The sequence below is a fragment of the Xiphophorus hellerii genome, chromosome 23 (genome assembly GCF_003331165.1).
Source record: "Xiphophorus hellerii strain 12219 chromosome 23, Xiphophorus_hellerii-4.1, whole genome shotgun sequence".
Lineage (NCBI taxonomy): Eukaryota > Metazoa > Chordata > Actinopteri > Cyprinodontiformes > Poeciliidae > Xiphophorus > Xiphophorus hellerii.
Genome location: NC_045694.1, coordinates 21,718,601 through 21,739,299, shown reverse-complemented (window position 1 = coordinate 21,739,299; position 20,699 = coordinate 21,718,601). Strand labels below are relative to the sequence as shown.

Sequence of the window (20,699 nt, the reverse complement as noted above, 5' to 3'; positions counted from 1 at the left end):
AATTAAGTGATCTGCAGATTCCTCCAGTTTTTTTAATTTTCCACATCCCTTCAAACATTCGGTGTTTTGTTCATTTCTAAATAGGCAGCATGTGAACAATGTGCAGACATCACTGTTGAAATGAATACCTGTATTTAAAGTTTTGTGTGCTGGTGTAACACAAAGATGGAGAGAAAGATAAGTGAAACAAAAAAGTGCAAATTTTAATTTCTAAATTCAGACTGCAGCAGATGTCTTTGGTTGTGAGTCTAACTTTTTTTTAATGCAAAAACAAACAAAAAAATTGCCTCATCAGTGAGAAAACTATCTGGCTTAATACTTTTAAGCGAGATCAGAAAGGCCACAAGCGTATGTCTGTGAAATAAAACAAAACATGTTTGCTACCTAGAACCTAAGTACGGTAATTAGTGATTTAATGCCAAATAAAACGTGAACATTTGTGATGCATGGTTATAAATTGATGAGAGGCATAAATGGATACAATCCAGTTTGCATTTAGTAAGTGTCTGACCAAAATGTTAATTTAAAGAATGAATAAAAACTAGGCATTCGAAAATATTGGTAGAAACAAAGTTGACCTAAAAATTATAAGTTAAGGGGTGGGGGGGAACCATTTACTTACAGTAACAGTATTTTCTTCAGTATAGTGACATTAAAGCAGACACTAGAAAGGTGTAACAGAGCAGTCCGTCTTCTCACAGGAGCCTCGCGTTAAGTATATCAATATATAGGCATCAAGAAAGGCAGGAAGTTTTAAAAGGTTCTTAACATGTCAGGAATTCTTTTGGAAAAGGACTAAAATCATTCGGACACAACGTGTCGTTAAAACCGAAAAGGCGACGTTGCCGAAGCGCTCCGGTTAGCGGACTAAAGGTGTCTGTTTTAGAGAGATGAGAACGGAGCGCATTCGGGAAACATCCTTCGCCTGCTTGCTGGTTTTGGGATTGAAGTCGCACAGGCGCGCCACTCGTTCCCACTCGGATCCCGGGCTGTCGCCGTCGGTCTCCGCCAGGAAGGCCTCCTCGGACGCTCTGCGGGACGCAGCCAGAGGGAGAAAAATGAGATCGTGTGGGGAAGAGGATGAAAACCGGCTCACCAACTGAGCTTTGTCACACGATGCAAGCTACAACCACTGGCTTCTTTACATACGGCGCCTTGCAGAAGTATTCGTGACACTTGAATTTTTCATATTTCATCACATTGCAACTACAGGTATTAAAGTACTTTACTTGGATTTTAAAGGAGAAGGATGCAAAGGTTATTGAAATGTTTTGCCAGCAAATATCTGAATAGTGTGGCATGTTTGGATTATATCTCTTTTATTCTAATACCCCCAACCGAGTCACACAATTAGTAAAAACATCAGTGTAACAGTCTTAATATAGAGTTTTAATATAATTCTAGACTTACATGGTAACAGCATTTTGTTAGGCAAGTTCTGATTTGTTCCTTTTGTAGACTTCTGTTCATAATTTTTGTTTTGTTTTTGTTGAGTCGTTGAGTATTTGGACAGTTATTCTTCGTTTTTGGATGCTTTGTAGCAGGAAGAATTTCTGCTCTTACTTTTTAACTTTTGGACGAATGTTATGTGTAACCAAAGTGACAAAGCATCGTCTTTAACCACTGGGACCAGCTGATTAGCACCTCAAAAACAGAGCGGAAGAAGGACGTTTTGATTGATGGATGAGATGACTTGAACGTCTCAGCTTGGCTCTAATTGTACGGACAGACAGAAATTTAAAGTCGGAGCAGCAAAAACAAATGAGGTGGATTAGCAATACGTGACAACTGATGGGCTTGTCATCTAGGGCATGTTACTCTTAAATACTGAGTTGAAAACCAAACTGTAATGTCATGCAACGGTCATACAGCATCAGTCAGAGGTTTCTTCAGATGAGTTGCAAGACTGCTACCTGAGGTTCTTCCTGCCTACAGTATCACCATGCACGACAACTCTTTTGAAGATGAGATACAACATTTAATTTCCCTTGGGGATAGACAAACAGCAGTCAAGTCACAGATGAAGTTGTTTAAAATTGGCTAGAGATGGGGCGTGCTGTGGTGGCGCAGGGGGTTAGCACGCCCCACGTTTGGAGGCCTTAGTCCTAGACGCGGACGTCGGGGGTTCGACTCCCGGTCCCGATGACCTTTGCCCCATGTCTTCCCCCCTCTCGTCACCCTCCTTCCTGTCTGCCTACTGTAGAAAAAAATACGAGCCACTAGCGCCGCAAAAACTCTTCGGAGAAAAGAATGGAAAAAAAAAAAAAAATTGGCTAGAGATAATGACAATCTCCCAAGCTTTGGAGAAACAAATGGCGCTGTTAAACTCACAAAAACTTGGCTGTCCAAGAAAAGCTTTAATCAGGGAAACAAACCATACTTCCAATCTGCTCTGGAGGAGCAGCAGAGATTCACAATCTGTTGACAGGCAACTGAGTTGTTTCTTCCTGGATTTTGTTAATTTCCTTGTCTTAACATATAAAATTTTATGTATTTTTAAAAGATTTTCTTTTACTTTTATTTGTCTCGTAACTGTTTTTCCTATAATATTCTTTTTTTTTTATTGTACACTCCTCTGGTCAGCTCTGTTTTAAATGTGCTTTAGACATAACGTTTTGATTTTACTCCAAAAAGCAGCTGTAACCGAAGCAAAATATAGTTCTGACTGAATACAAAGGCAAGCCACACTTAAAAAAAAAACAAAAAACAACAAAAAAAACCCAAAACGTTTAAGGTTGCAATGTGACAAAACGTGAAGAAGTGTAAGGAGTGCGAATACTTTTTGCTACTCACTTAACGTGCATCTTACACTTTTCCCTTTTTGTTTTGAAATGCACTGCAAAGATCTGAACATGTCAAAGAAAACATCTACTGAAATCTGAATACGAGCTAAAGGTTGCGGGGAGGCATGCGTACAACAAAGGGCGGCAGAGCGTACAACATTAAAAAGCACAAGAACTCTAAACGTACACAAAGCCTATAACATCAGAGTTGGGCTGTTTGTAGAAAGCCTTGTCAGCAATCCTAGTGCACAGGCAAGGCCCAGAAAGCAGGAAAAAGAAGGAGAGAGAACAGTTTTAGTAAAAAACAACAAGCAGAGCAATGTTAGGCTGCGATTTATGAGCGCTGAGAGAAAGTTCTGATGAGTGGGGGGAAAGGGTGGAGAAGAGTTTACAAAGGTCCAAAACAAATCTGCTAGTAGTCAACAAGCTGAGAAGATTTAATCGCCCTTGTGGTGGTATTTTGGATGAAAAATGGGCTCTCTGCTTCTTGGAATCTGAAAAAAATTTACTTCCTGGAATCTTTTTTTTTTTGGTTCCAGGCAGTTTTTCTTTTTTTGTTTTAACTTAACGGGACAGTTCAGGATTAATATCTCATCAGAGGATTATTTCTCAGGGCTCTGGAAAACAAAAAAAAAACAAAACACTACAGCTAACAGATGCAGAGTGATACCGTGCCAGACTTGGACAGAGTCTGTTGGAAAGTGGTGAGAAAAGATCTAGTTAGCCTGAACGAGAAAAGGAAAGACTACAACACATGTGAAAACATAGAAACCAAGAGTTTTTTTGGCAGTAGCAAAACAGTTCTTAAAAAAAAGAAAAGAAAAAAGTAAAATAAAGCCATTAATAAAATATTTAATGTTCTACTGTTTTGACATATTCAACTTTTTTTTGTTGAATAATCTCCCCTCAAAAAATTGACTATTAAATCTGAATCAACTATATTTACTGTAGTGATCGGCGTACACTTGTCTACAAGAACATCTCTGTGTGAATGTTGTTCTTTCTCACCTGTTGTTGGTCTTATTCTTCTCCATCTGCTCGTTTTGGTGGACATGCCAGTCCTCCAGCTCCTTCTTGGCCTTCTCTCTCCACTCTGCCTCCGCTGCCTTGGAAGCTGAGTCTTATTACAGGGTGAAACAACCAAAAAGAAAAACCAAAAAACATCAAGTTTTATCCACAAGTTCAAAAATTCCATACTACCGAGAACCAAAAGTGATCATCTTTTGCTACCTAATGCTTCGAGGCGAGCCTTCTGCTCCTCCTTCCACTTGCGCAAACTTTCTGGTTCCTGCCTCTGAATGTCCACCTGGGCAATGGCTGCATAGCTGTCTGTTGGGCCATTAGACTCCTTTTCAATCAAATAACAAACAATCATAAATCCATTACCTCTTCCAATATTGATATTTAGATAGGGTTCAGGTGAACCAAACACTCATGAACAGGAAGAACCTCACCTGGAACAGGTCTCCGTTCACCGTGGCAGGCTCCTCTTCAAAGTCGTCAAACATAATGATTAGAGACACACACACACATTTAAAGTTAAACACAGTTTCTAGGAGTTTTTCCAGTAATCCCGTCGTCCTCTCTGCTGTAACTTCACCGACTGACTGTTCTAACCGTCACTGACGTCTCTTGGTCTTGAGACTGTTAAGACCTTAGAAATGCTGCCACACCTGTTTGGGCGCTGCTGTCGTCTCTGTTGCTTCGATGGCAAACGAGACAGGATTTTCAGGTGTATAAAAAAAAAGAAAAAGAATCAAGATCTGTGATATGTCTGATTCTGAAACTTTCGTTTTCATACCTTGGGAAAAAAAAGGAGATTGTCTTGTGATAATGGGTTCAATCTGATTTTTTTAAGTCTAAACAAAGTACATCAGAGAACATGTTTTTATGCATTTACAGACTGAAAAAAGTAGCAATTTGCAGTGCTGGTGCGTGCAATTATTAAATTCTTTTTATTATTATTATTTTTTTTAACATCACATTCCCATTGCTGACATTTAAATACACAAACATAATGGAAGATTAAAAGGTTTTATTTTCAATTGAAATTGAAAACATTGCACCAGAAAAGCTATTTTATTTACAAGACCTCAGCCAATAATCCAAAAAGGCTTTTTCAGACATGTAAAAATGGCTTTTAAAAACTTTGTGGGATAAAACATTACAACGATCACTCCTAACATTTGTGCGTCAATCATTTTTAGATTTTACTTTCAATAAAGTTTAAATTAAGACTGCCTTTTTTTGTCATGTTATCACAGGTTAAAAACAGTGTTATATTTATGTATTAATTACAAATTTTACCAATTGATAATTTTATGATTGTATGTTTCGCTGTGTTTGTGGGTCGCCCCAAAACCTCAGGATAAAGCTTATTCAAATATAAACCGCGCGGAGCAGGTGAGCTAAACAAGCATACTCCTGGCTACGTGCTATGCTAAAAAGCTAACGCTTTGTCAGTTGTTTTATCAAGAGTTGTATCTTCTTCGTAATCTAAAATCATTTACACCTCCTTATTACATTAGCCAGTTGTGTTACTACGCACCTATGTATGTGGAGCATTTTATCTTAAACTTACATCATTTCGTAACAGCTGCCATAAAGCAAATTAGCAAGTTTGCTCGTTAGCCTGCTAGCATCAAGCGGACGTTAGTTCAACTCCAAACTTACCATAGTTTGCTGTCTGAGAAGGCGGCACGTCGTCCGCTCCTTCCAGCGCCCCGAACCCTTCTCCGTCGTTCTCGATCCCCGCAATCTCACTTTCCTGTTGGGCCAGGAAAGCCGCCGCAGGATCCTCCTCGGCCAGGTGCGCCCCGTTGTCGGCCATAGTACACACAAAAAAAGTGCAAGTTTAACTGAGGCTAGTTGGTTTAGCTAGCTGACGTTGAAGCCACACACACACACACACACAAAAAAAATAAAAGAACAGTTCTGTTGTATTAAAAATACGCAACTCGTTGCCCTAGCTTCCGTTTCAAAAACGCTACAGGAGCGAATGGAGACAGCAATTAAGCTATCTACAACCAACAACAAAGGCTTCAATGTAAGGCCCTCACTGGTGATTCATGATTTCTCCACTTGTTCGTCCACTGTGATGATGGAAGAGGGGCAGCACCCCGAGGGTACCACTGCTGTTTTGTTAGCCTTTGTCTGCATCTGGTGGCTGAACTAGGAACTGCAAGACGAGGGCTCGATATCGAATATATAACCAAAAAATTTACTTCGCTTGTCGTGTTTGGTATTTCTTTACACTTACACACACCGAGGGACGGTACTAGCTTCAATAGTTGGAGAAAATATGGAAAAACTGTGCCACCATGCTGCCCCCTCTTAGGTAAATTTGGTATAAAACAGCACTCAGCTTCACCACAAAGAACACTACTTCCACAGTGAAACATGGTGGTGGCAGCATCATGCTCTTGGCTTGCTTCTTTCTCCAGAGAACTAGACTTATTCTGGAAACCTAAAAGTAAACAGGAATTTTGTTTTTCAGCATCAAGGTGAGCCCAAGCACACATCCAAATCAACAAAGCAAGTTTTGATATGGTTTAACAAGAGTCCAGAACAAAATCTGACAGAAAATCTGTGGGCTCACCTCAAGAGGACTGTACAGGCAGTCTGATAGATTCGGGCTCTTTTTACAAGGCAGAGTGAGGAAATATTGTCAAGTCAGGATTCTGAGAGACTCCTCCAAGAGTATGAATGCTATATCGAATGGTGCTTCAGTAAAGTATTAGCTCAAGAGTTTGTACACTTACACAAGTAGGCTGAGTTTTTTAAAAAATTGTTACCTTAACCACTCTGGAAATTGGAGACCACACATGATCTGGCACAGTGTGTCACTAAACAGTAACACATTGTTTAGCATGTAACAACATGTTACTGTTTAAGACCTTGTTAAATAGTCACTTCTCTTAACTCTCTGCAACAAAGTTAGATTATACAGCACTCCCTTTGAAATATAGCTAAAGATAAATGTAACTTAAATAAGAATCTCAAGATTGTACTTAATATGTAAATGAGGTTGCACATAATGACACTGAGTGCTCTTTAATACAGTTTATTATGTACCACCAGCTGAAAATATATGACACTGTGGACTCACAAGAAAAGCACCCAGAGAGGGTGGTGAAAATGTCACAAAATAGCATTACTGAATAGATAGTGAAGCTCACAGTGGAAGGATATTGCTGGTCTCTCTGGTCAGCAGGGTTAGATCTCGGTGCAAGCAGTGAGTCGGACTCTGAGCATTCAAATTCAGAAAATACTTCATTAGTTCAAATGGGGGAAATAAAGTATTTTGTAACTTATATTATGTCAGGTTCTTCGAAGCCTCCAATTGAAAACAATATCGTTGTAAAACAATCTCACGAAGAGAGACATCACACAACCACAGAGGATTTGTGAAACGTATTCTGGACTTTTAATCTTCTTGCTCACTGAATTGCTTACATACCCCTTGCTGCTCTCATGTTAATCAATTTATTGCATTTAATGCATAAAGTTTAACTGGCTGAGCCAAAATGATATCTCTACAGCTCCTCCAAGTTCCCACAAGCTTCTTGGCTACTTCTCTGACTACAATGCCCTCCTAACTCAGCCATTTCTTAGATGGTTCGCAGTTATACCATACGGTTTTAATTTTTAGATGATAGTTTGATTTTTCACTAATGCTTTCTTTCTGCCAAATCTGTGAGGTCTCTGTATAAAAATGTAATTAAATCTTACACATGGACGCTATTTACTAATCTTTAGAAGAGATCTCTTGCTGCAATGGATTTTATTCAGGGACAACGTGATGAAGGAGTTGGAAACAGTTGCTTGTCAAATGTTGCTTGTTTCTAAAAGATGTTGAAAACTATCTTTTGTTTTAATTAGAATGTGCAAATAGACTGAAGTTTGTGCTTGTAACATTGCTGGACTCTGAATTTATTTCCGGTTTTCCCCCTCCACACATTTGGTCAATAATTAAAGCCAGCTTTATGTGTTGGTACAATTTTTTTTGTTGTCACAAAACATAACTAGTTTTACGATGGGAGCTGCAACCGCCTCTGGATGGCGAACGAGCCGACGTGCGCACGCCCAGCGAGCCAAACCACGTGACGTGTGACGTCACAGACGGGTCCTGCTGGAAAGACTTTGAGGGAATGAATTTGTGCCTCAACAGGAGGGAGACTTGCTGCGGCTTCTTGACCTCCGCTCTGAGGAAAACTACAAAGTTGGGACTGACTTTGTTCTTCATCGCTCGCAGCTCTTATAACTCGCTATGTCCGGCGAACAGAAGGAGCCACAAGAGGTAAGATAATTCAAAAATCTCTTTATTTGGTATCTTTGTGTGCGACGTAACTTTAAAACTAACTTTTTGTCGCAGCGTTAATAACTGCGCTGGGTGTGTTGTGCTGTCTAATGAGCTTTTATGGCTTTCCCTGGTTGTTCTTCAAGACGTTTTGTAGCTTTTGTTGTTGTTTTTTTACGTCCAACTTCCTGTACTTTTGTGAGCGTAAACTTATGAGTCTGCACAGCATGATCTTTAATTAGCACTTCTCTTAAAACCATTTGAAACGTAGCTCTATAAACTCCCTGCATAGGAGACGTACGTTTAATATAGAGAAGAAAAACAAAACATGTTCCCCGCATAATGTAACATTTTGTTTTAGGATAATATGCTGTAAATATTAGGTCATGATTTTCATTAATTCAACATAATTGGATGATTAATTTGCCTTCACGGGATTGCATTTAATAAACAATGAAGCTTTAAGCGGTCTGGTTAACAACCAAATGATCATTTTGCTATGTGGTGGTCTGACAAGAGAAATGTGACCTCTGTTACCAGGATGTTGCTGTTGGAGTCTTCTGTGCTGACACACATTGTCTCGAAATGCCAACTTCAAGTTTTTGCAACTAAAACGTATGCTGATGCAATCTAGAAACTCTAGTTTTAATCATGCACAAGTGAATAAACAATTAGAAGTCTTGAAATTAGAGATGCACCAAACAAATAGGTCAGAGATTTACATAAGCCATTCTTCTCTTGATCAGTGATCAACATAAATTCAAACTAAAACCAAACAAAATCCAAACTTTTTTGAAACCATCTGCAACTGCATAAAAACTAACAACTCTCATTTAAGTTTTGGTTTGTAAAAGCGCCATGGTGCACTTTTTTGAGTTTAATAAATTGGATTGATCTGCTTATGCATGTCTGTAGGTGAATTACATTGACCATTGACTTGTGTTATAAAGTGCCCAAAATGAACACTTTATAACACAGTAAATTCATTGTAGTGTAATGCATTAATAGAGATAATCTTGTATTTGGTTTATATTCTTTTGAATTCAGAATTACTACTTCTATCAGTCTTCAAGACGTTTTTCTGTTTTATTCACGTGAAAAGCCTGAACGGTGCATTTCTACCCGAAATTATTGCAGCTTGCATGTTTTACTTGTATTAAGCCTCCAGCTTCCTGTTTACATTACAAGGACTAATGTTAAATTGAAATTATCTGTGAGCAGACGGCTGCTTCACTTCTCAATAATACCTCGCTGGCCCTGTTGCTTTAAGAAGTTGATGGTTGAAATGTAATTGCTGGTTTGCTTGTAATGCGTCTCGTTCCTTTTGAGAAGAATGCGCTCTCTCATTAGTTTTATTTAACTCGTGGGTGTCTGCTGGTTTTCAAGTGTAGTTTCTGAAGAATGACGGAAAAGAAGTTTACATAGAGGCCCTTGGCCAAAATTTCAAGGCAGTTGACGTTACCTCTCCCAGTCCTCCTCCAACAATCCTCCTCACCCTCCTTCTCCCTGTGACTCATGTGGGTGTTGGGCTGAAATAGTTTGGTGTAGTTTTACATTCCTTATATAGCCTCTGAGGATTGAGCAGAGGCTAAGGCTCGTCTGTGTCACACGCAGCATCAGGGGTAGGCACAATCTCCTCGCCCCAGCTCACTGACTCCCCAGCTTTTCTCTCAGGTTTGGGCTACCAGCTGGCCCCTCACGGATAAGGTAAGTTGCCATGGCGCTCTCTTGGCTGGATAGACATGTGTCAGGAAGAATGATCACACCTGGTAAGACTCCGGAAGAGAAAGAAGAGGACTAAATAGTGGCATAGGGGTGCCTGCTCAGAGGTCACAGAGGGAGCCAATATCTGACAGCTGGCTTTAATTCTTAAAATGTCTGTCTTCTTGGGTTTATTTTTGTTGCGTTTTAGAAGTACGATCTAAAGAGGTCTTCGTTTTTACCTTTTAATGTACAAACGTAAGCTTAAATGGCTTAACAGGTTCAGATGTTAAAGACAAGCAGCCAGTGTTTGATGATGTTTCGTGACATTTACGAGTTGCCTATTTTCATCCCGAAAACAAGGGTTGACTGATGTGTTGGCCAAAGGTGGACAAATTGATTAGCTGGAGAGCGAAATGAGACAATTTTACTTTGATTGGAAAATTCATTAAACACATCAAAGCTCATTAGTCATTAGCATGTACTTTGATGCACCTTTTGACTTTAATAAAAGATCATCTGAAGGTTTAGGATGTATTAATTGACGTATAAAGACTTTATTGTAATTCCTGCATTTTCTGTTGGACTAAAAAAATGATCACCTCTAACAAATAACCTATACAGAACATATTTCTCTTGTTTGTTATAGACTGAAGCTTGTTGAAAATTGTGAGGGTATGATGTCACAGAGCCTTATTGGACAAGAAAAGCTGGATTTTATTCTCCATGAAATGTGTTATGCCAGTGGTTTTTATGTTGCAATAAAAACCTTTTGAAATTCCAAAGTGATATTTCACATAAAAGTTTTCCATGTGAAAGTTCAGGCACATGGTATGGCTTTCTGACAGAATAACTCGTACGTGTATGGGAATTTTCCTAAAAGTTGGAACAATGTTTTGGGCATCTTGTTGCATAAGAGCTGAGACAAGTTTAGTTCAAAGTTAGAAAAGCAGTGTGAGTTACTCAGCTTTGAAGTTACTAACCATGTCAACCAGCACACGTCTAAATAGTTTTCTCCTCATTTTAGAAACTCAAGTAAATAATTCAATCTTCCATATTTCTGTTAAAGACAGACCAGAAATTAGAATTGACCAATTTTCCCTTGGATCAGTTCATGTGGGGAAAATCAGTTTCTTTAGTTTCATTTCACAAAATTGATCAAAACTAAGATTATCTATAATTTTTATGACTACATAAACCAACAACAATTTTTCTTTTACTTTATTTTAAAAATTGCATCTTTTTTTTGCAGACAAAGGTTTAGTTATCTTTTGATTTGACCAACATTGTTCTTTTTGGAGTGACCCAGACTTTGACAGATAATCAGTGGAGAGAGCTAAATGTTAGTAAGAAGACCTTCCAATCTCAAAGATTTGGAGCTTATCACTGATTATTGATATTGACAAATAATTTGAGGCATTTATTTAAAAAAAAACCCCATAAAAGGCATGTAAAAACCAATACATTACAGTATTATCTATTGAGCTTTGCTTGTCTCATTACCCATCATAAGCAAATTTCTTGGTTAAGTAAAAATGTCAAAATCAGGCCGAAATAATTCGGAGTTTAATTGAATGATGTGATGCATTGATGGGGTTCATCTTGTAATGCTTTTGTTTCCTGTTAAAACCAGTTTCTCTGTCAAAGAATCAGGTCAGAGCTAAAAGTACAATGGAAATTGGAAAAGCCAAAAACTTCATCATGCGTTTGATTTAGTAGAGAGAATGTTGTATCTGTTCTTTATTGTCATTTATTGACATTTTCTTTTTTTCCCTATAGTTACCCATTCAAAAGTTGTGGCAGTTTATGTGAAAAAAAAAGTTATGTAATTTTTTTTCTGTTCTCTCCTTCTTTGCCTGAAATATTAGTTTTAGAAAGAAAACTCCCACAGTCAGCAGCAAAGACATTTGGAGAAAGCAGGAAAGGATGTGCGACCTTGTAAAGCTTTTCCTGGTTTTCTTTCTAATTTCAACATTTCCTCTCCTCTCTTCCTCAAGGCTATGAACATGTACTCTGTTACCCTCAGCGGCCCAGCGCCGTGGGGCTTCAGGCTGCAGGGAGGCAAAGACTTCAGCATGCCACTCACTGTGTCAAGGGTAAGAAACAAGCTTTTCTCTGTGTTTGTGTTCATTAAGGTCTCAGGAATTTGCTTGATGTTTTGCATTGAGGATTGCTCTAGTCAGCCTTTTATGGTTTTTCCTGAGCTCCAGTTTGAATTTGTGGCTAATTAACAAAAAACGTTCAGTGAGAAACACCTTCCTGGTATACAGAGAGCACAGGAATATCCTGTCTCACTCTCACAATGGGTATTGTTTGCAGACGGTGCTTTATTTTTATGAGCTTTTGCACGACTGGTATGTACCGATCACACAAACATACTGTCATTTGTCCCAAAATGCTTTGTGTGCTCCATGTTAGGACAGAACCATTCTTCATAATTAAGTTTCAGATAAACTATGCCTTTGCTGATGAGAACAGCAATCGCTTTCCAGGCCTTATAAGTGCAATGCTGCTTTGCCTGACAGGCAAAGGTACAGGCTGGATCTTGCAGTCACGCATGAATGCACTCGCATAAAATAATTCCACCGTTGCAGCCAACTAGTTCGTACACAGATCTGGCTCTCCTTAGCACACTGGGATTGTTACATTGTTCCCTTAAAAGTTAAGATAATACATAAATATCATGGCTGACTGACGTTTATTACTTTATCAGCTTTGTTCAGGATGTGCTGTTTCCTTTTACAAAGATAATTTGAAGGCACATCATGTGCGGAAGCTTTTCCTCTCTTACTCCAAACAGAACACCAATTAAAGGCGGAATGGTCAAATGCAGTTAGATGTTTTTATTTTGCTGAATAGAGTCTGCATCGTGTTGCGGGTAGAGTCTCACCGAGGTGGGTGCTTGTAGGTGATGTAATCCCTTGATGATGGCAGCAGGTATCACCCTTCGTGTCAGCACATGTCCTGTATTTTCTCAGCTCATCTCGATTAGAAACTTCATGTTCTTCTGTTGGTTTCAGACAACAGACTTTTTTTTTATAAGCACAAGCAGTTGGACGAATGGCTTTACACAAAAGATGCATTTTTTGAGCAGATTATAGATTATTGCTTACGGGAATTTCAGTCTAGACGAGCGGGGTTTACTTCTGGGGTGAATATAAATCAGGTTGTCTGTTAAACACTGTCAAACGCGCCTCACATATGTCTGTAGGCTAGTTTTCCACTGTTCATGGTTATTGCATAAAGAGAAAGCTGTATGCCTAATCTTGGAGTTCTGATATTCTTATTCCTTCAGTGCCGTGCTTGTTTAGGCGCTGTAGTCCACCCCAAAAAATGTCCATATATCTCTAACCTTTTCACATTTGTCTCATTAAAAACTTAATGTGTTTTATTGTAATTTGTATTATGGGTCAACACAAAGTATCATTTAATAAAGATGGTTTTGAAAATTCCTAGATAAACTAAGCCCCCTTTACCTTGCTATCCAAAATAAAATCCAGTGCCACCAATTGCAGTCAGAGCTTACCTGATTTGTAAATAGTCTAATCTCTACATAAAGCCAATTGTTAAGTGAAGATTAGGAAAAAAACCAAGGAACCAAGGCAGATCAGGGATAAACAGTGGATAAAAGGAAGGTTATAAAATGTAAAAAAACCCAAACTCACAGCGTCTCATGAAGTTTCAGTCAATTATCTGAAAAGACGATGGCAAGTGTCTGGCATGACTGCAAGCCTGCTAACTAACTATTGAGCTGGGCGAGGAAAGGATCAATCAGGACACAGCAAATATGCAGATGAAACCTGAGTTATCTTTGCTGAGAAAAGACTCGGGTTGAATTTTCTGTCCAAAATGCGAGACAGAAAACTAACACAGCATTGAACTATCCTCCTATCCTCACAGTGACACACGGTGGAGGCCCGGTCATACTGTGCAGAGACTTTTCTTTAGCTGGGACAGGGATCCTGGTGGTGCTATTTACAAGTTATGGATGGTAGGGAGATTCTCCAAAATGATTGCAGTAAAACTAGATTCTCCAAAGTGCTGACTCAGAAGGTCTGAAAGAGGAAAGAATACTTTTATTAAGGCAGAGTATAAACATCCAACATGTACTCCTCCTTTGCCTGACTTAGGGACTTTTGGCTCCCATCTTGGCTTTCAACAAAGAACAAACAGTGAAGTCTTGGTCAAGAGGGAGTGAAGCTTAGCTACACAGGATTTCTCTGTAACAGGAAGAGATCTAGCTTTTACTTGAAGAGTTTCCATTAGATAAATTCAGTGGGTGGTTCATTTCTTTTCTTCACAGCTTGTTGCTGATAACAATCTAAAGCTAGAATGTAAAAACTGATGAACATGTGGAGGGAAATGACAGAAGACCTTTTGTTTCTCAGTGAGGCAATGAGATTGCAAGCAATAACTCCTGAAAGATCAATGTGTGTATGTTTTTTGTGCATATTAGAAGATGATTAGCTCTGTTTGAGACTGGATATAAAAGATGGAAGATTATAAAATAGAGCATTTATTTGATCATTTAGACTCCAATTGATGCGCCGCAAATTGAACTTCTGATTAACTTTTCATTGATCTGGAAAGTTTGTGTATTTCTCACTTGCTACCTCTCAATTGTGAGTGGGTTCAGGAGTTTCTGAGCTCTACAGTCGCTTGTATTTCCTTCCTTGGTCTCCGTACCGACCGAGCTTGTGCTTTCTCAGCATTCCAGACATTTTTCTCATATCCACCCTGCCGCTGCCAACAGGCAATCCTGTTGTCTCCTTTCTGCATCTGTCTTCACCACTCACTTCTCCCATCCATATGACGAACTCCCCCAGTCTCAAAGGAATTGTCTCCAAGTGAGATCAGAGGAATGAAGACCATAATTTTTAAGTGAATGCGAATGGAACAGGAAAGCTGGGATTTTGAGCTTAGCAGGATGGGTTCTCATCCATCAGCTGTAAAAACGTACACCATGTTTGACTGACTGGAGTGACAGCTTTTCCAATGAAAGCAGAAGGGTTTTATTTCTGTTAAACTGCAAACTGTCTTCTGCAGATGTGTATGAGCAATCCCTATCCTGGACTTTATTGCTAAGCAATAAGGTTTTGTTTAATTCTGGTGCCAAATATAACAAAAAAGCTGTTTAAGGACATCTTGTGACACCAGTAACGGACAACAAGTAATTTTCTTGATAGTGAGGCTGGATGTTGTACATCAGGGATTTGTTTTTAATAAGAATGGAGAATTAAGTATTACTTAGGATTCGCAGGAATTCACTGGCAATGTGCCTCTCCATTTTTCTGGAAGTTAATAAGTTTGCATATCAGACGCTGAGAAAACAATGTTAAACAGTCATAACTATCCAGTCAGTTCACAGGAGGAGATGATATTCGAAATTAGGTTTACATCGGTCTGAGACTTGATTTTGAAAATATTTTTAAGACATTGATTCCCTTTAAAAAATCACGTACAGATTTCACAAAAAAGTGAAAATTATTTTTAAAGTATCTGTTACAAAGTGGTGGAGTGGCTAGCACTGCTGTCTTCTAGTAAGACGTTTCTGGGTTTGAATCCTGGCTTTTGAGGTCTTTCTGACTGGAGTTTGCATATTCTCTCAATACATGCATGGATTCTCTCCAGGTACTCCAGCTACCTTCATCAGATTTATTTTTTCCTTTAAGTTCAGTCATTTCATCTAGCCATCAAGTGTCTATATCCACATATTCTGTTGATCTTTCACCTGTTTGTTTTCATACAGAAAACCCCCAGTCAGGGTTCAAACCTGAGACCTTCTGGCTGTAAGGCAGCAGTGCTAACCACTGATCCACCATTGCAAAGTTGACCCTATAATTGAGGAATGACTGTGTTTATATACACATACACACCTGTTGCGCGCGTGTGTGTGTCTGTCTATCTTGACCAGTTATATTGCCGATCAGTCCGGTGTTTAGATCTTTTTTGAACTATAAAAATGATGACAGAGCAATACAACCCCTTGTTTATTCTATTTTGTGATTAAAAGTATGTATTCGTAATTTATAGACCTAAAGCATATTAACTAACAATTAGCAAAACTTAGAATTACAGTAATTATAATCTATTCTATACTAAAATTCAAACGTGATGGTTATATTATGAAGAACAGAGGCATTGTAGTCAAACTGTTACAAAATGTTATTAATCAATAGAAATAATAATGATAAAGAGAGGTTTTAAGTTCAGCAAGGGAGACAAACAGATGGCCTATCATCAGGCAGTTTGAGCAGTCTCCATTATTAAGGCATTTTGACAAGATGGAGAAGATTACGTTTCTGCTGAAACATCTTTACACCTCTAAACAGTACTGCAAATGGGGTTTGTAGATTTTATATTGCTTGTTGAATCTTTCGTTCTTGTTTAGTTGCAGTCCACAATGTCCCACAATATTTAAGTTTAGTTTATGGCAATGTTTGAAAATGAACTTCATTACTTATTAATAACAACATCATTTTCAGCTCTTACTGAAAATGATGCTATCTTAGAAACTGGATTGTTTCTGGAACTCTCTTGTGATGCGGGAAATTTAACGCACCCAATTTAATCCACTCCTCGAGTCATTTTTTTCCCTTATCCATTTTCTTTTCCTCTTCTTTTTTTCCTTGCAAATTTTTAGAAACTTTTGTGACTTTAGAAATGAAGACATTTGCATTACTTTGTCTCTCATCACATTTATTAGAATATTCCATATAAAGAGAATCGTCATGAAAATGTAGAAAGCGAAGCTGTTTCAGTTAAATCTGTCCCTTCTGATTAGAGAAGTTTTACCACATTTCTGCTCCAGATCCCATGCCATCGCAATTCAGTAAACATTATGATAACCCCACATAACTTGTGAGCACCATCTGGTTTCTATCAACAAGCACATGCCACCCCGCTGACTTCAAAGTTTTGGAGAAAATTGCCAATGATGTCACAGCAATAAACGGGCGGAGAGATGTTAAAATGTCTCCCCAGTCCACGTCTACAGCTGTCATTAAGTCTTATGATTCTGTTTCCCTGGATTTCTGTCTTAACTTGAAGACCATCTGTTGCTTCATTATCAGCACGTGCTTTTTCTCACACTTGCAAAACCTGTGAGAAAGGAGGCCTTTGTTAATAATTCATTTTGTAACATACATTGGTCTCGGAGGCCTTCATTGTTGTCGGATATGTCCGACATACGTGTTGTGTTTTAAGGTGAGGTAGTGGGAGGTGTTCCTCTGCAGTCATTACAGGGGACACAGGGGGAGATTGCATACTTGCAGGTTTGGTTTTCCATTTCTCAGAGTGATATTTATGGCTTTGCATCAGCTGTGCTGCAAATGATGTAAGGACAGACGGTCTCTTAGCCCCCAAATAGCCATGGAAAGAATAAAATTGCGATGGTACATAGCTACCTAGCCTGTATATCACCAGCTGTTTGATAAACCTTGGTGCATTATTAACCAAAACGAGCTGAGAATAAATATGAGGCTTTGGCCCGCCTTAAGGAATGTACTTCAAAGGTGAATTTAGCGTGATGCATCCTGAAAGGTTGGCTCAAGCTTTGAAATTTGATAGTACACCAAAACGGTTCTGCTGCTGCACTCTGCCAGAAGGCTTTGAAACCGGCCGTGAACTGTTAGTCGAACCATTTAGATCCACTGCGACGCGGATTCACCAACTCTATAAACTTCGCCGATGTTAAACAACTAAAGTAATATTCCCTCCAGTCCAAGCAAGGTTCACAGTTGCTGAATGAACAGTCTGTGTAGGCGCCATCTTTGCAATCTATCTTAACAACCACGAGAAATCCCTGGTTTTGTGAGGTACAGTAGAGTGTATTGCAATAGCAAGTGCATGTTTTCCAGTGTCCTTCCCTGTATTGACTCCTGCACGGAGGACGAGACAGGTATTAGGTTTCTGTCCGCCCCTTACCAACCGAAAGGTCTGAACGCAGCAACTTTGACTGCTGGCTTGTGAAGTGAGGCAGCAGCTGCACTCTGAACCTGAGCCAGAAACACAGGTGTCTGCGTCCATCAACATGACTAATAAATTCATACAAATTAATGGAATACACAAACTAAAGGCTGTAAAAGTTGTTTTTATTTTTTACTGTACATTTGGATGGTAATAATAGGTGCTCTTATGTAGTGCTTTTACTTTTTCATTTACCTCAATATATATATTGATACTCCTGAAGCCAAGCCAGCTGGAGGTATCTAATGCAGTGGTCTCCTAAATACGTAAAATAAGCGTTGTACAGATGGTTAACATAATTAACTGTGAAATTCTGATGATATAGGTATAATAAACTGGAGTAAAACAGCTCTGTTATACTTCTTTCCAAAGTTTAAATCTGTGTCAGCTACAGATATTTTGAATGTATATCAAAGTTATTACAGCTCATAGATGCTTGACAAGTCAGTAGAGACACAGAGCAGTCAATAAAAGTTAAGTTTATACTGTTCCCCTAAGAACGTTTTATATGAACAAGGTGTAAAAATATGCCTTGCTGAACTCCTTGTATCCGTCTTGGATTGTGTGTCTAAATAATGTAGCGGTGGTGAATTTAGCTCCAGCACTGCCGCCTTGAGAGAGAACTCAATTATAAGAGTTGCATGAGGCTACTGAGTTTCTTTTTTCTATTTTAACATGTTTCATTATATACTTTCTATAATATTTTTTTTTACTATAGGTAAGTCATAAAACATTTCATTTAAAATCAGACATTAGGTGAACTATAGGGGTCAGGACTGGGGCGTGGTCACCAATCTAACAAACTTGAACTAACTGGGATAGTAATTGGATACTAATGTAAAATGTTTTTCTCCTGTATACCTGTTGAAAAATATGATTTAATATAAGTGACCATTTTAGAAGAGGTTTTATTTTACTGGTTATGCTTACTCTTGATTAACTATAAGTAATATTCAGTATGATGGGAAGTCTTAGTGGTTCTGCAGTCATGACTTTTTAGAAATCTTTTTAAAAACCTACTTAATGGGACAATTTGGACAGAAATTTGCCCCCAAATTGAAGATTTCTTCTTCTTCTTCATTACTGTGTAGATCTCCTGTGCTGTGCTTGCTGATCCTTTACTCCAATTTTGCAACATCTGTGGCCTACAAGTCACTTCCTTTTAGCATCTGTGGTAAAGCTGCTCATCAGCAGCACTGCTAGTGATTAAGACATTCTTGGTTATAGACGTAAGAAGTTTAACATTTTTCTGATCATGATTTTGAGTATGGATCTATCTGAATCCATAACCCACAAAAAGCTTTTCTAAAATGCACAATGAAAAACGGCTTTGAGAAGTATGTCCAAACGGTGTCGAGTAAGGTATGAATAATGGAGGCAGAGCTGCATTTATCTCTGTGGGGATCCTGATTGAATAGCCTGCCATGTGAAGGGGCGGCTGCAAGTCATGTATTTGGGTCTCCTGTTATTTTTCTCCTTACAAGAATGCTTAAAATGTTAAACTCATTTGTAAAATCGAAACAAAAGTGCCTTTATTTGCTTCCAGCAAGAGCAAATCCATGACAATTAAAGTGATCTTTGAAATCAGAATCCGGGTTGAACATTTTTTAACCCCAAAGCGACCTGCATGCACTGAAGAAGAATATAGATGTCACACAGTTTGTCACACTGTTTACAGAAGCAATAATAGATGCCACCCTCTATGGATCGGTTTTGAGTCATTCAGAGCCGACATCATTGTCACAAAACCATAACACAAGGGAAGCTAACATAAAAACTCAACTAGTAGTTATGACCTCTGCTGATATTGACTGCAACTTCTGTTGCAAAATCTGTTTGTATGTGTAGTCAGAGGAGTAGTGGTGGGATTGTGATGTAATGCACTCCACTGACAGAGACTTCTGTCGTTTTCCGCCACTGTTTACGTCATTTGCCACTCCTGGCTTGTTCTGGGGCAGAATTATGATGCACACCTCACATCAATGACATAAAAGTCAGATAAAATGCGACTTAAGACACTTTAAAATTAATCGAATACAAATCTGATTTAGAACTACACATGAAAGTGGCGTGTGTTATTATAATTATTTCTTTTGGTTGGAAAAGATCAGAATTGTGCCATTCAGACTGATGTGAAAAGACTTATAAGGATTGCATTTGCCTGCTGCGTGAGCATCGGCCAAGACATTTCCACATTTAGGTTTTGCTCTGTGTTTTAAGCCCGGCTGCAGTTTTGTTTTTATCTGTCAAGAGCCAAGTATTTATTTATGTACTTTTTTATGAGCAGAGACGTTATCGTTTTTATGGTGTCTTCTCTGCTCTTGTGCAACCGTTCATGTTTCATGTTCCCAATCAAAGCAGCAAGTGTGATTAGCTGAGCCAAACATGACAGGAAACTATTGATCGAACGGCTGAATCCTCTGAGCTTTTGATGAACTAACATTTGCAGGGATCCGTGGCATTTGAGAGTAATCCTAATGGGGGTTCTGTTTGCCAGAAATCCTCGTTCCTGCTTACTTATCTGATGCTGCACGCTTTTCCTCTAGTTATCTTAGTATTTGACACAGGTCTCAGATTTCATTAAGCTGCATGGGTAAGCGGACTAAGCCCTTGCTATTCACAGCGTAGCATCTCTGATCTGTGTATTAGAGGGGGTAGAGGACATGGGAGGCCGGGTTGTACATGTTCATTGCTTTGTGTCTTGTTGTAACATAACTCTATGCTTGACTTCAGCACTGACTAATACTCTCACAGCCTCAATGACAGAGGGAGAGGATGATGTCATTGCTTTGTCAGTCAGCAGCTTACCTGTCAGACTGAGAAAAGGTGGACAGATCGTTCCAGCTAATGGTATGACTAATGGTAACATCTGGGCCTCGTCTGCAGCTGTCAAACATTTATCCTACGGTCACCAGTTACATCTGCAGTAAATCACAAGCTGTCGACTA

General features: G+C 38.9%; 2 protein-coding genes across 7 annotated transcripts in view; one reads left to right on the top strand and one right to left on the bottom strand.

Moving 5' to 3' along the window:
• Window positions 1-178: 178 nt before the first annotated feature.
• cltb (clathrin, light chain B) lies at window positions 179-5,893 on the bottom strand. Of its 4 annotated transcripts, none has more exons than XM_032554867.1 (6): window positions 5,458-5,893; window positions 4,238-4,282; window positions 4,014-4,131; window positions 3,792-3,903; window positions 3,454-3,474; window positions 179-1,031 (listed from the first exon to the last, which is right to left on the bottom strand). In XM_032554867.1, exons 1-6 carry the CDS (start codon window positions 5,611-5,613, stop codon window positions 860-862), a joined length of 624 nt encoding a protein of 207 aa, XP_032410758.1. In that variant the 5' UTR covers window positions 5,614-5,893; the 3' UTR covers window positions 179-859. The 4 variants fall into 4 exon arrangements, with proteins under 4 accessions (XP_032410758.1, XP_032410756.1, XP_032410757.1 ...); XM_032554865.1 differs by lacking the exon at window positions 3,454-3,474 and adding an exon at window positions 2,971-3,024; XM_032554866.1 differs by lacking the exon at window positions 3,454-3,474 and adding an exon at window positions 2,971-3,024 and having other exon boundaries at window positions 4,238-4,272; window positions 5,457-5,891.
• A 2,026-nt stretch (window positions 5,894-7,919) lies between these two features.
• pdlim7 (PDZ and LIM domain 7) overlaps window positions 7,920-20,699 on the top strand; it is a 37,160-nt gene continuing 24,380 nt past the window's right edge. The window contains exons 1-2 of one of the 3 annotated variants that reach the window (XM_032555532.1): window positions 7,920-8,082; window positions 11,781-11,879. In XM_032555532.1, coding sequence (XP_032411423.1) covers window positions 8,053-8,082; window positions 11,781-11,879 — 129 coding nt within the window. In that variant the 5' untranslated portion in view covers window positions 7,920-8,052. Of the gene's footprint in view, window positions 8,083-9,657; window positions 9,790-9,828; window positions 9,852-11,780; window positions 11,880-20,699 lie in introns of those variants that run through there. The other 2 variants (XM_032555533.1, XM_032555534.1) reach the window with 2 other exon arrangements.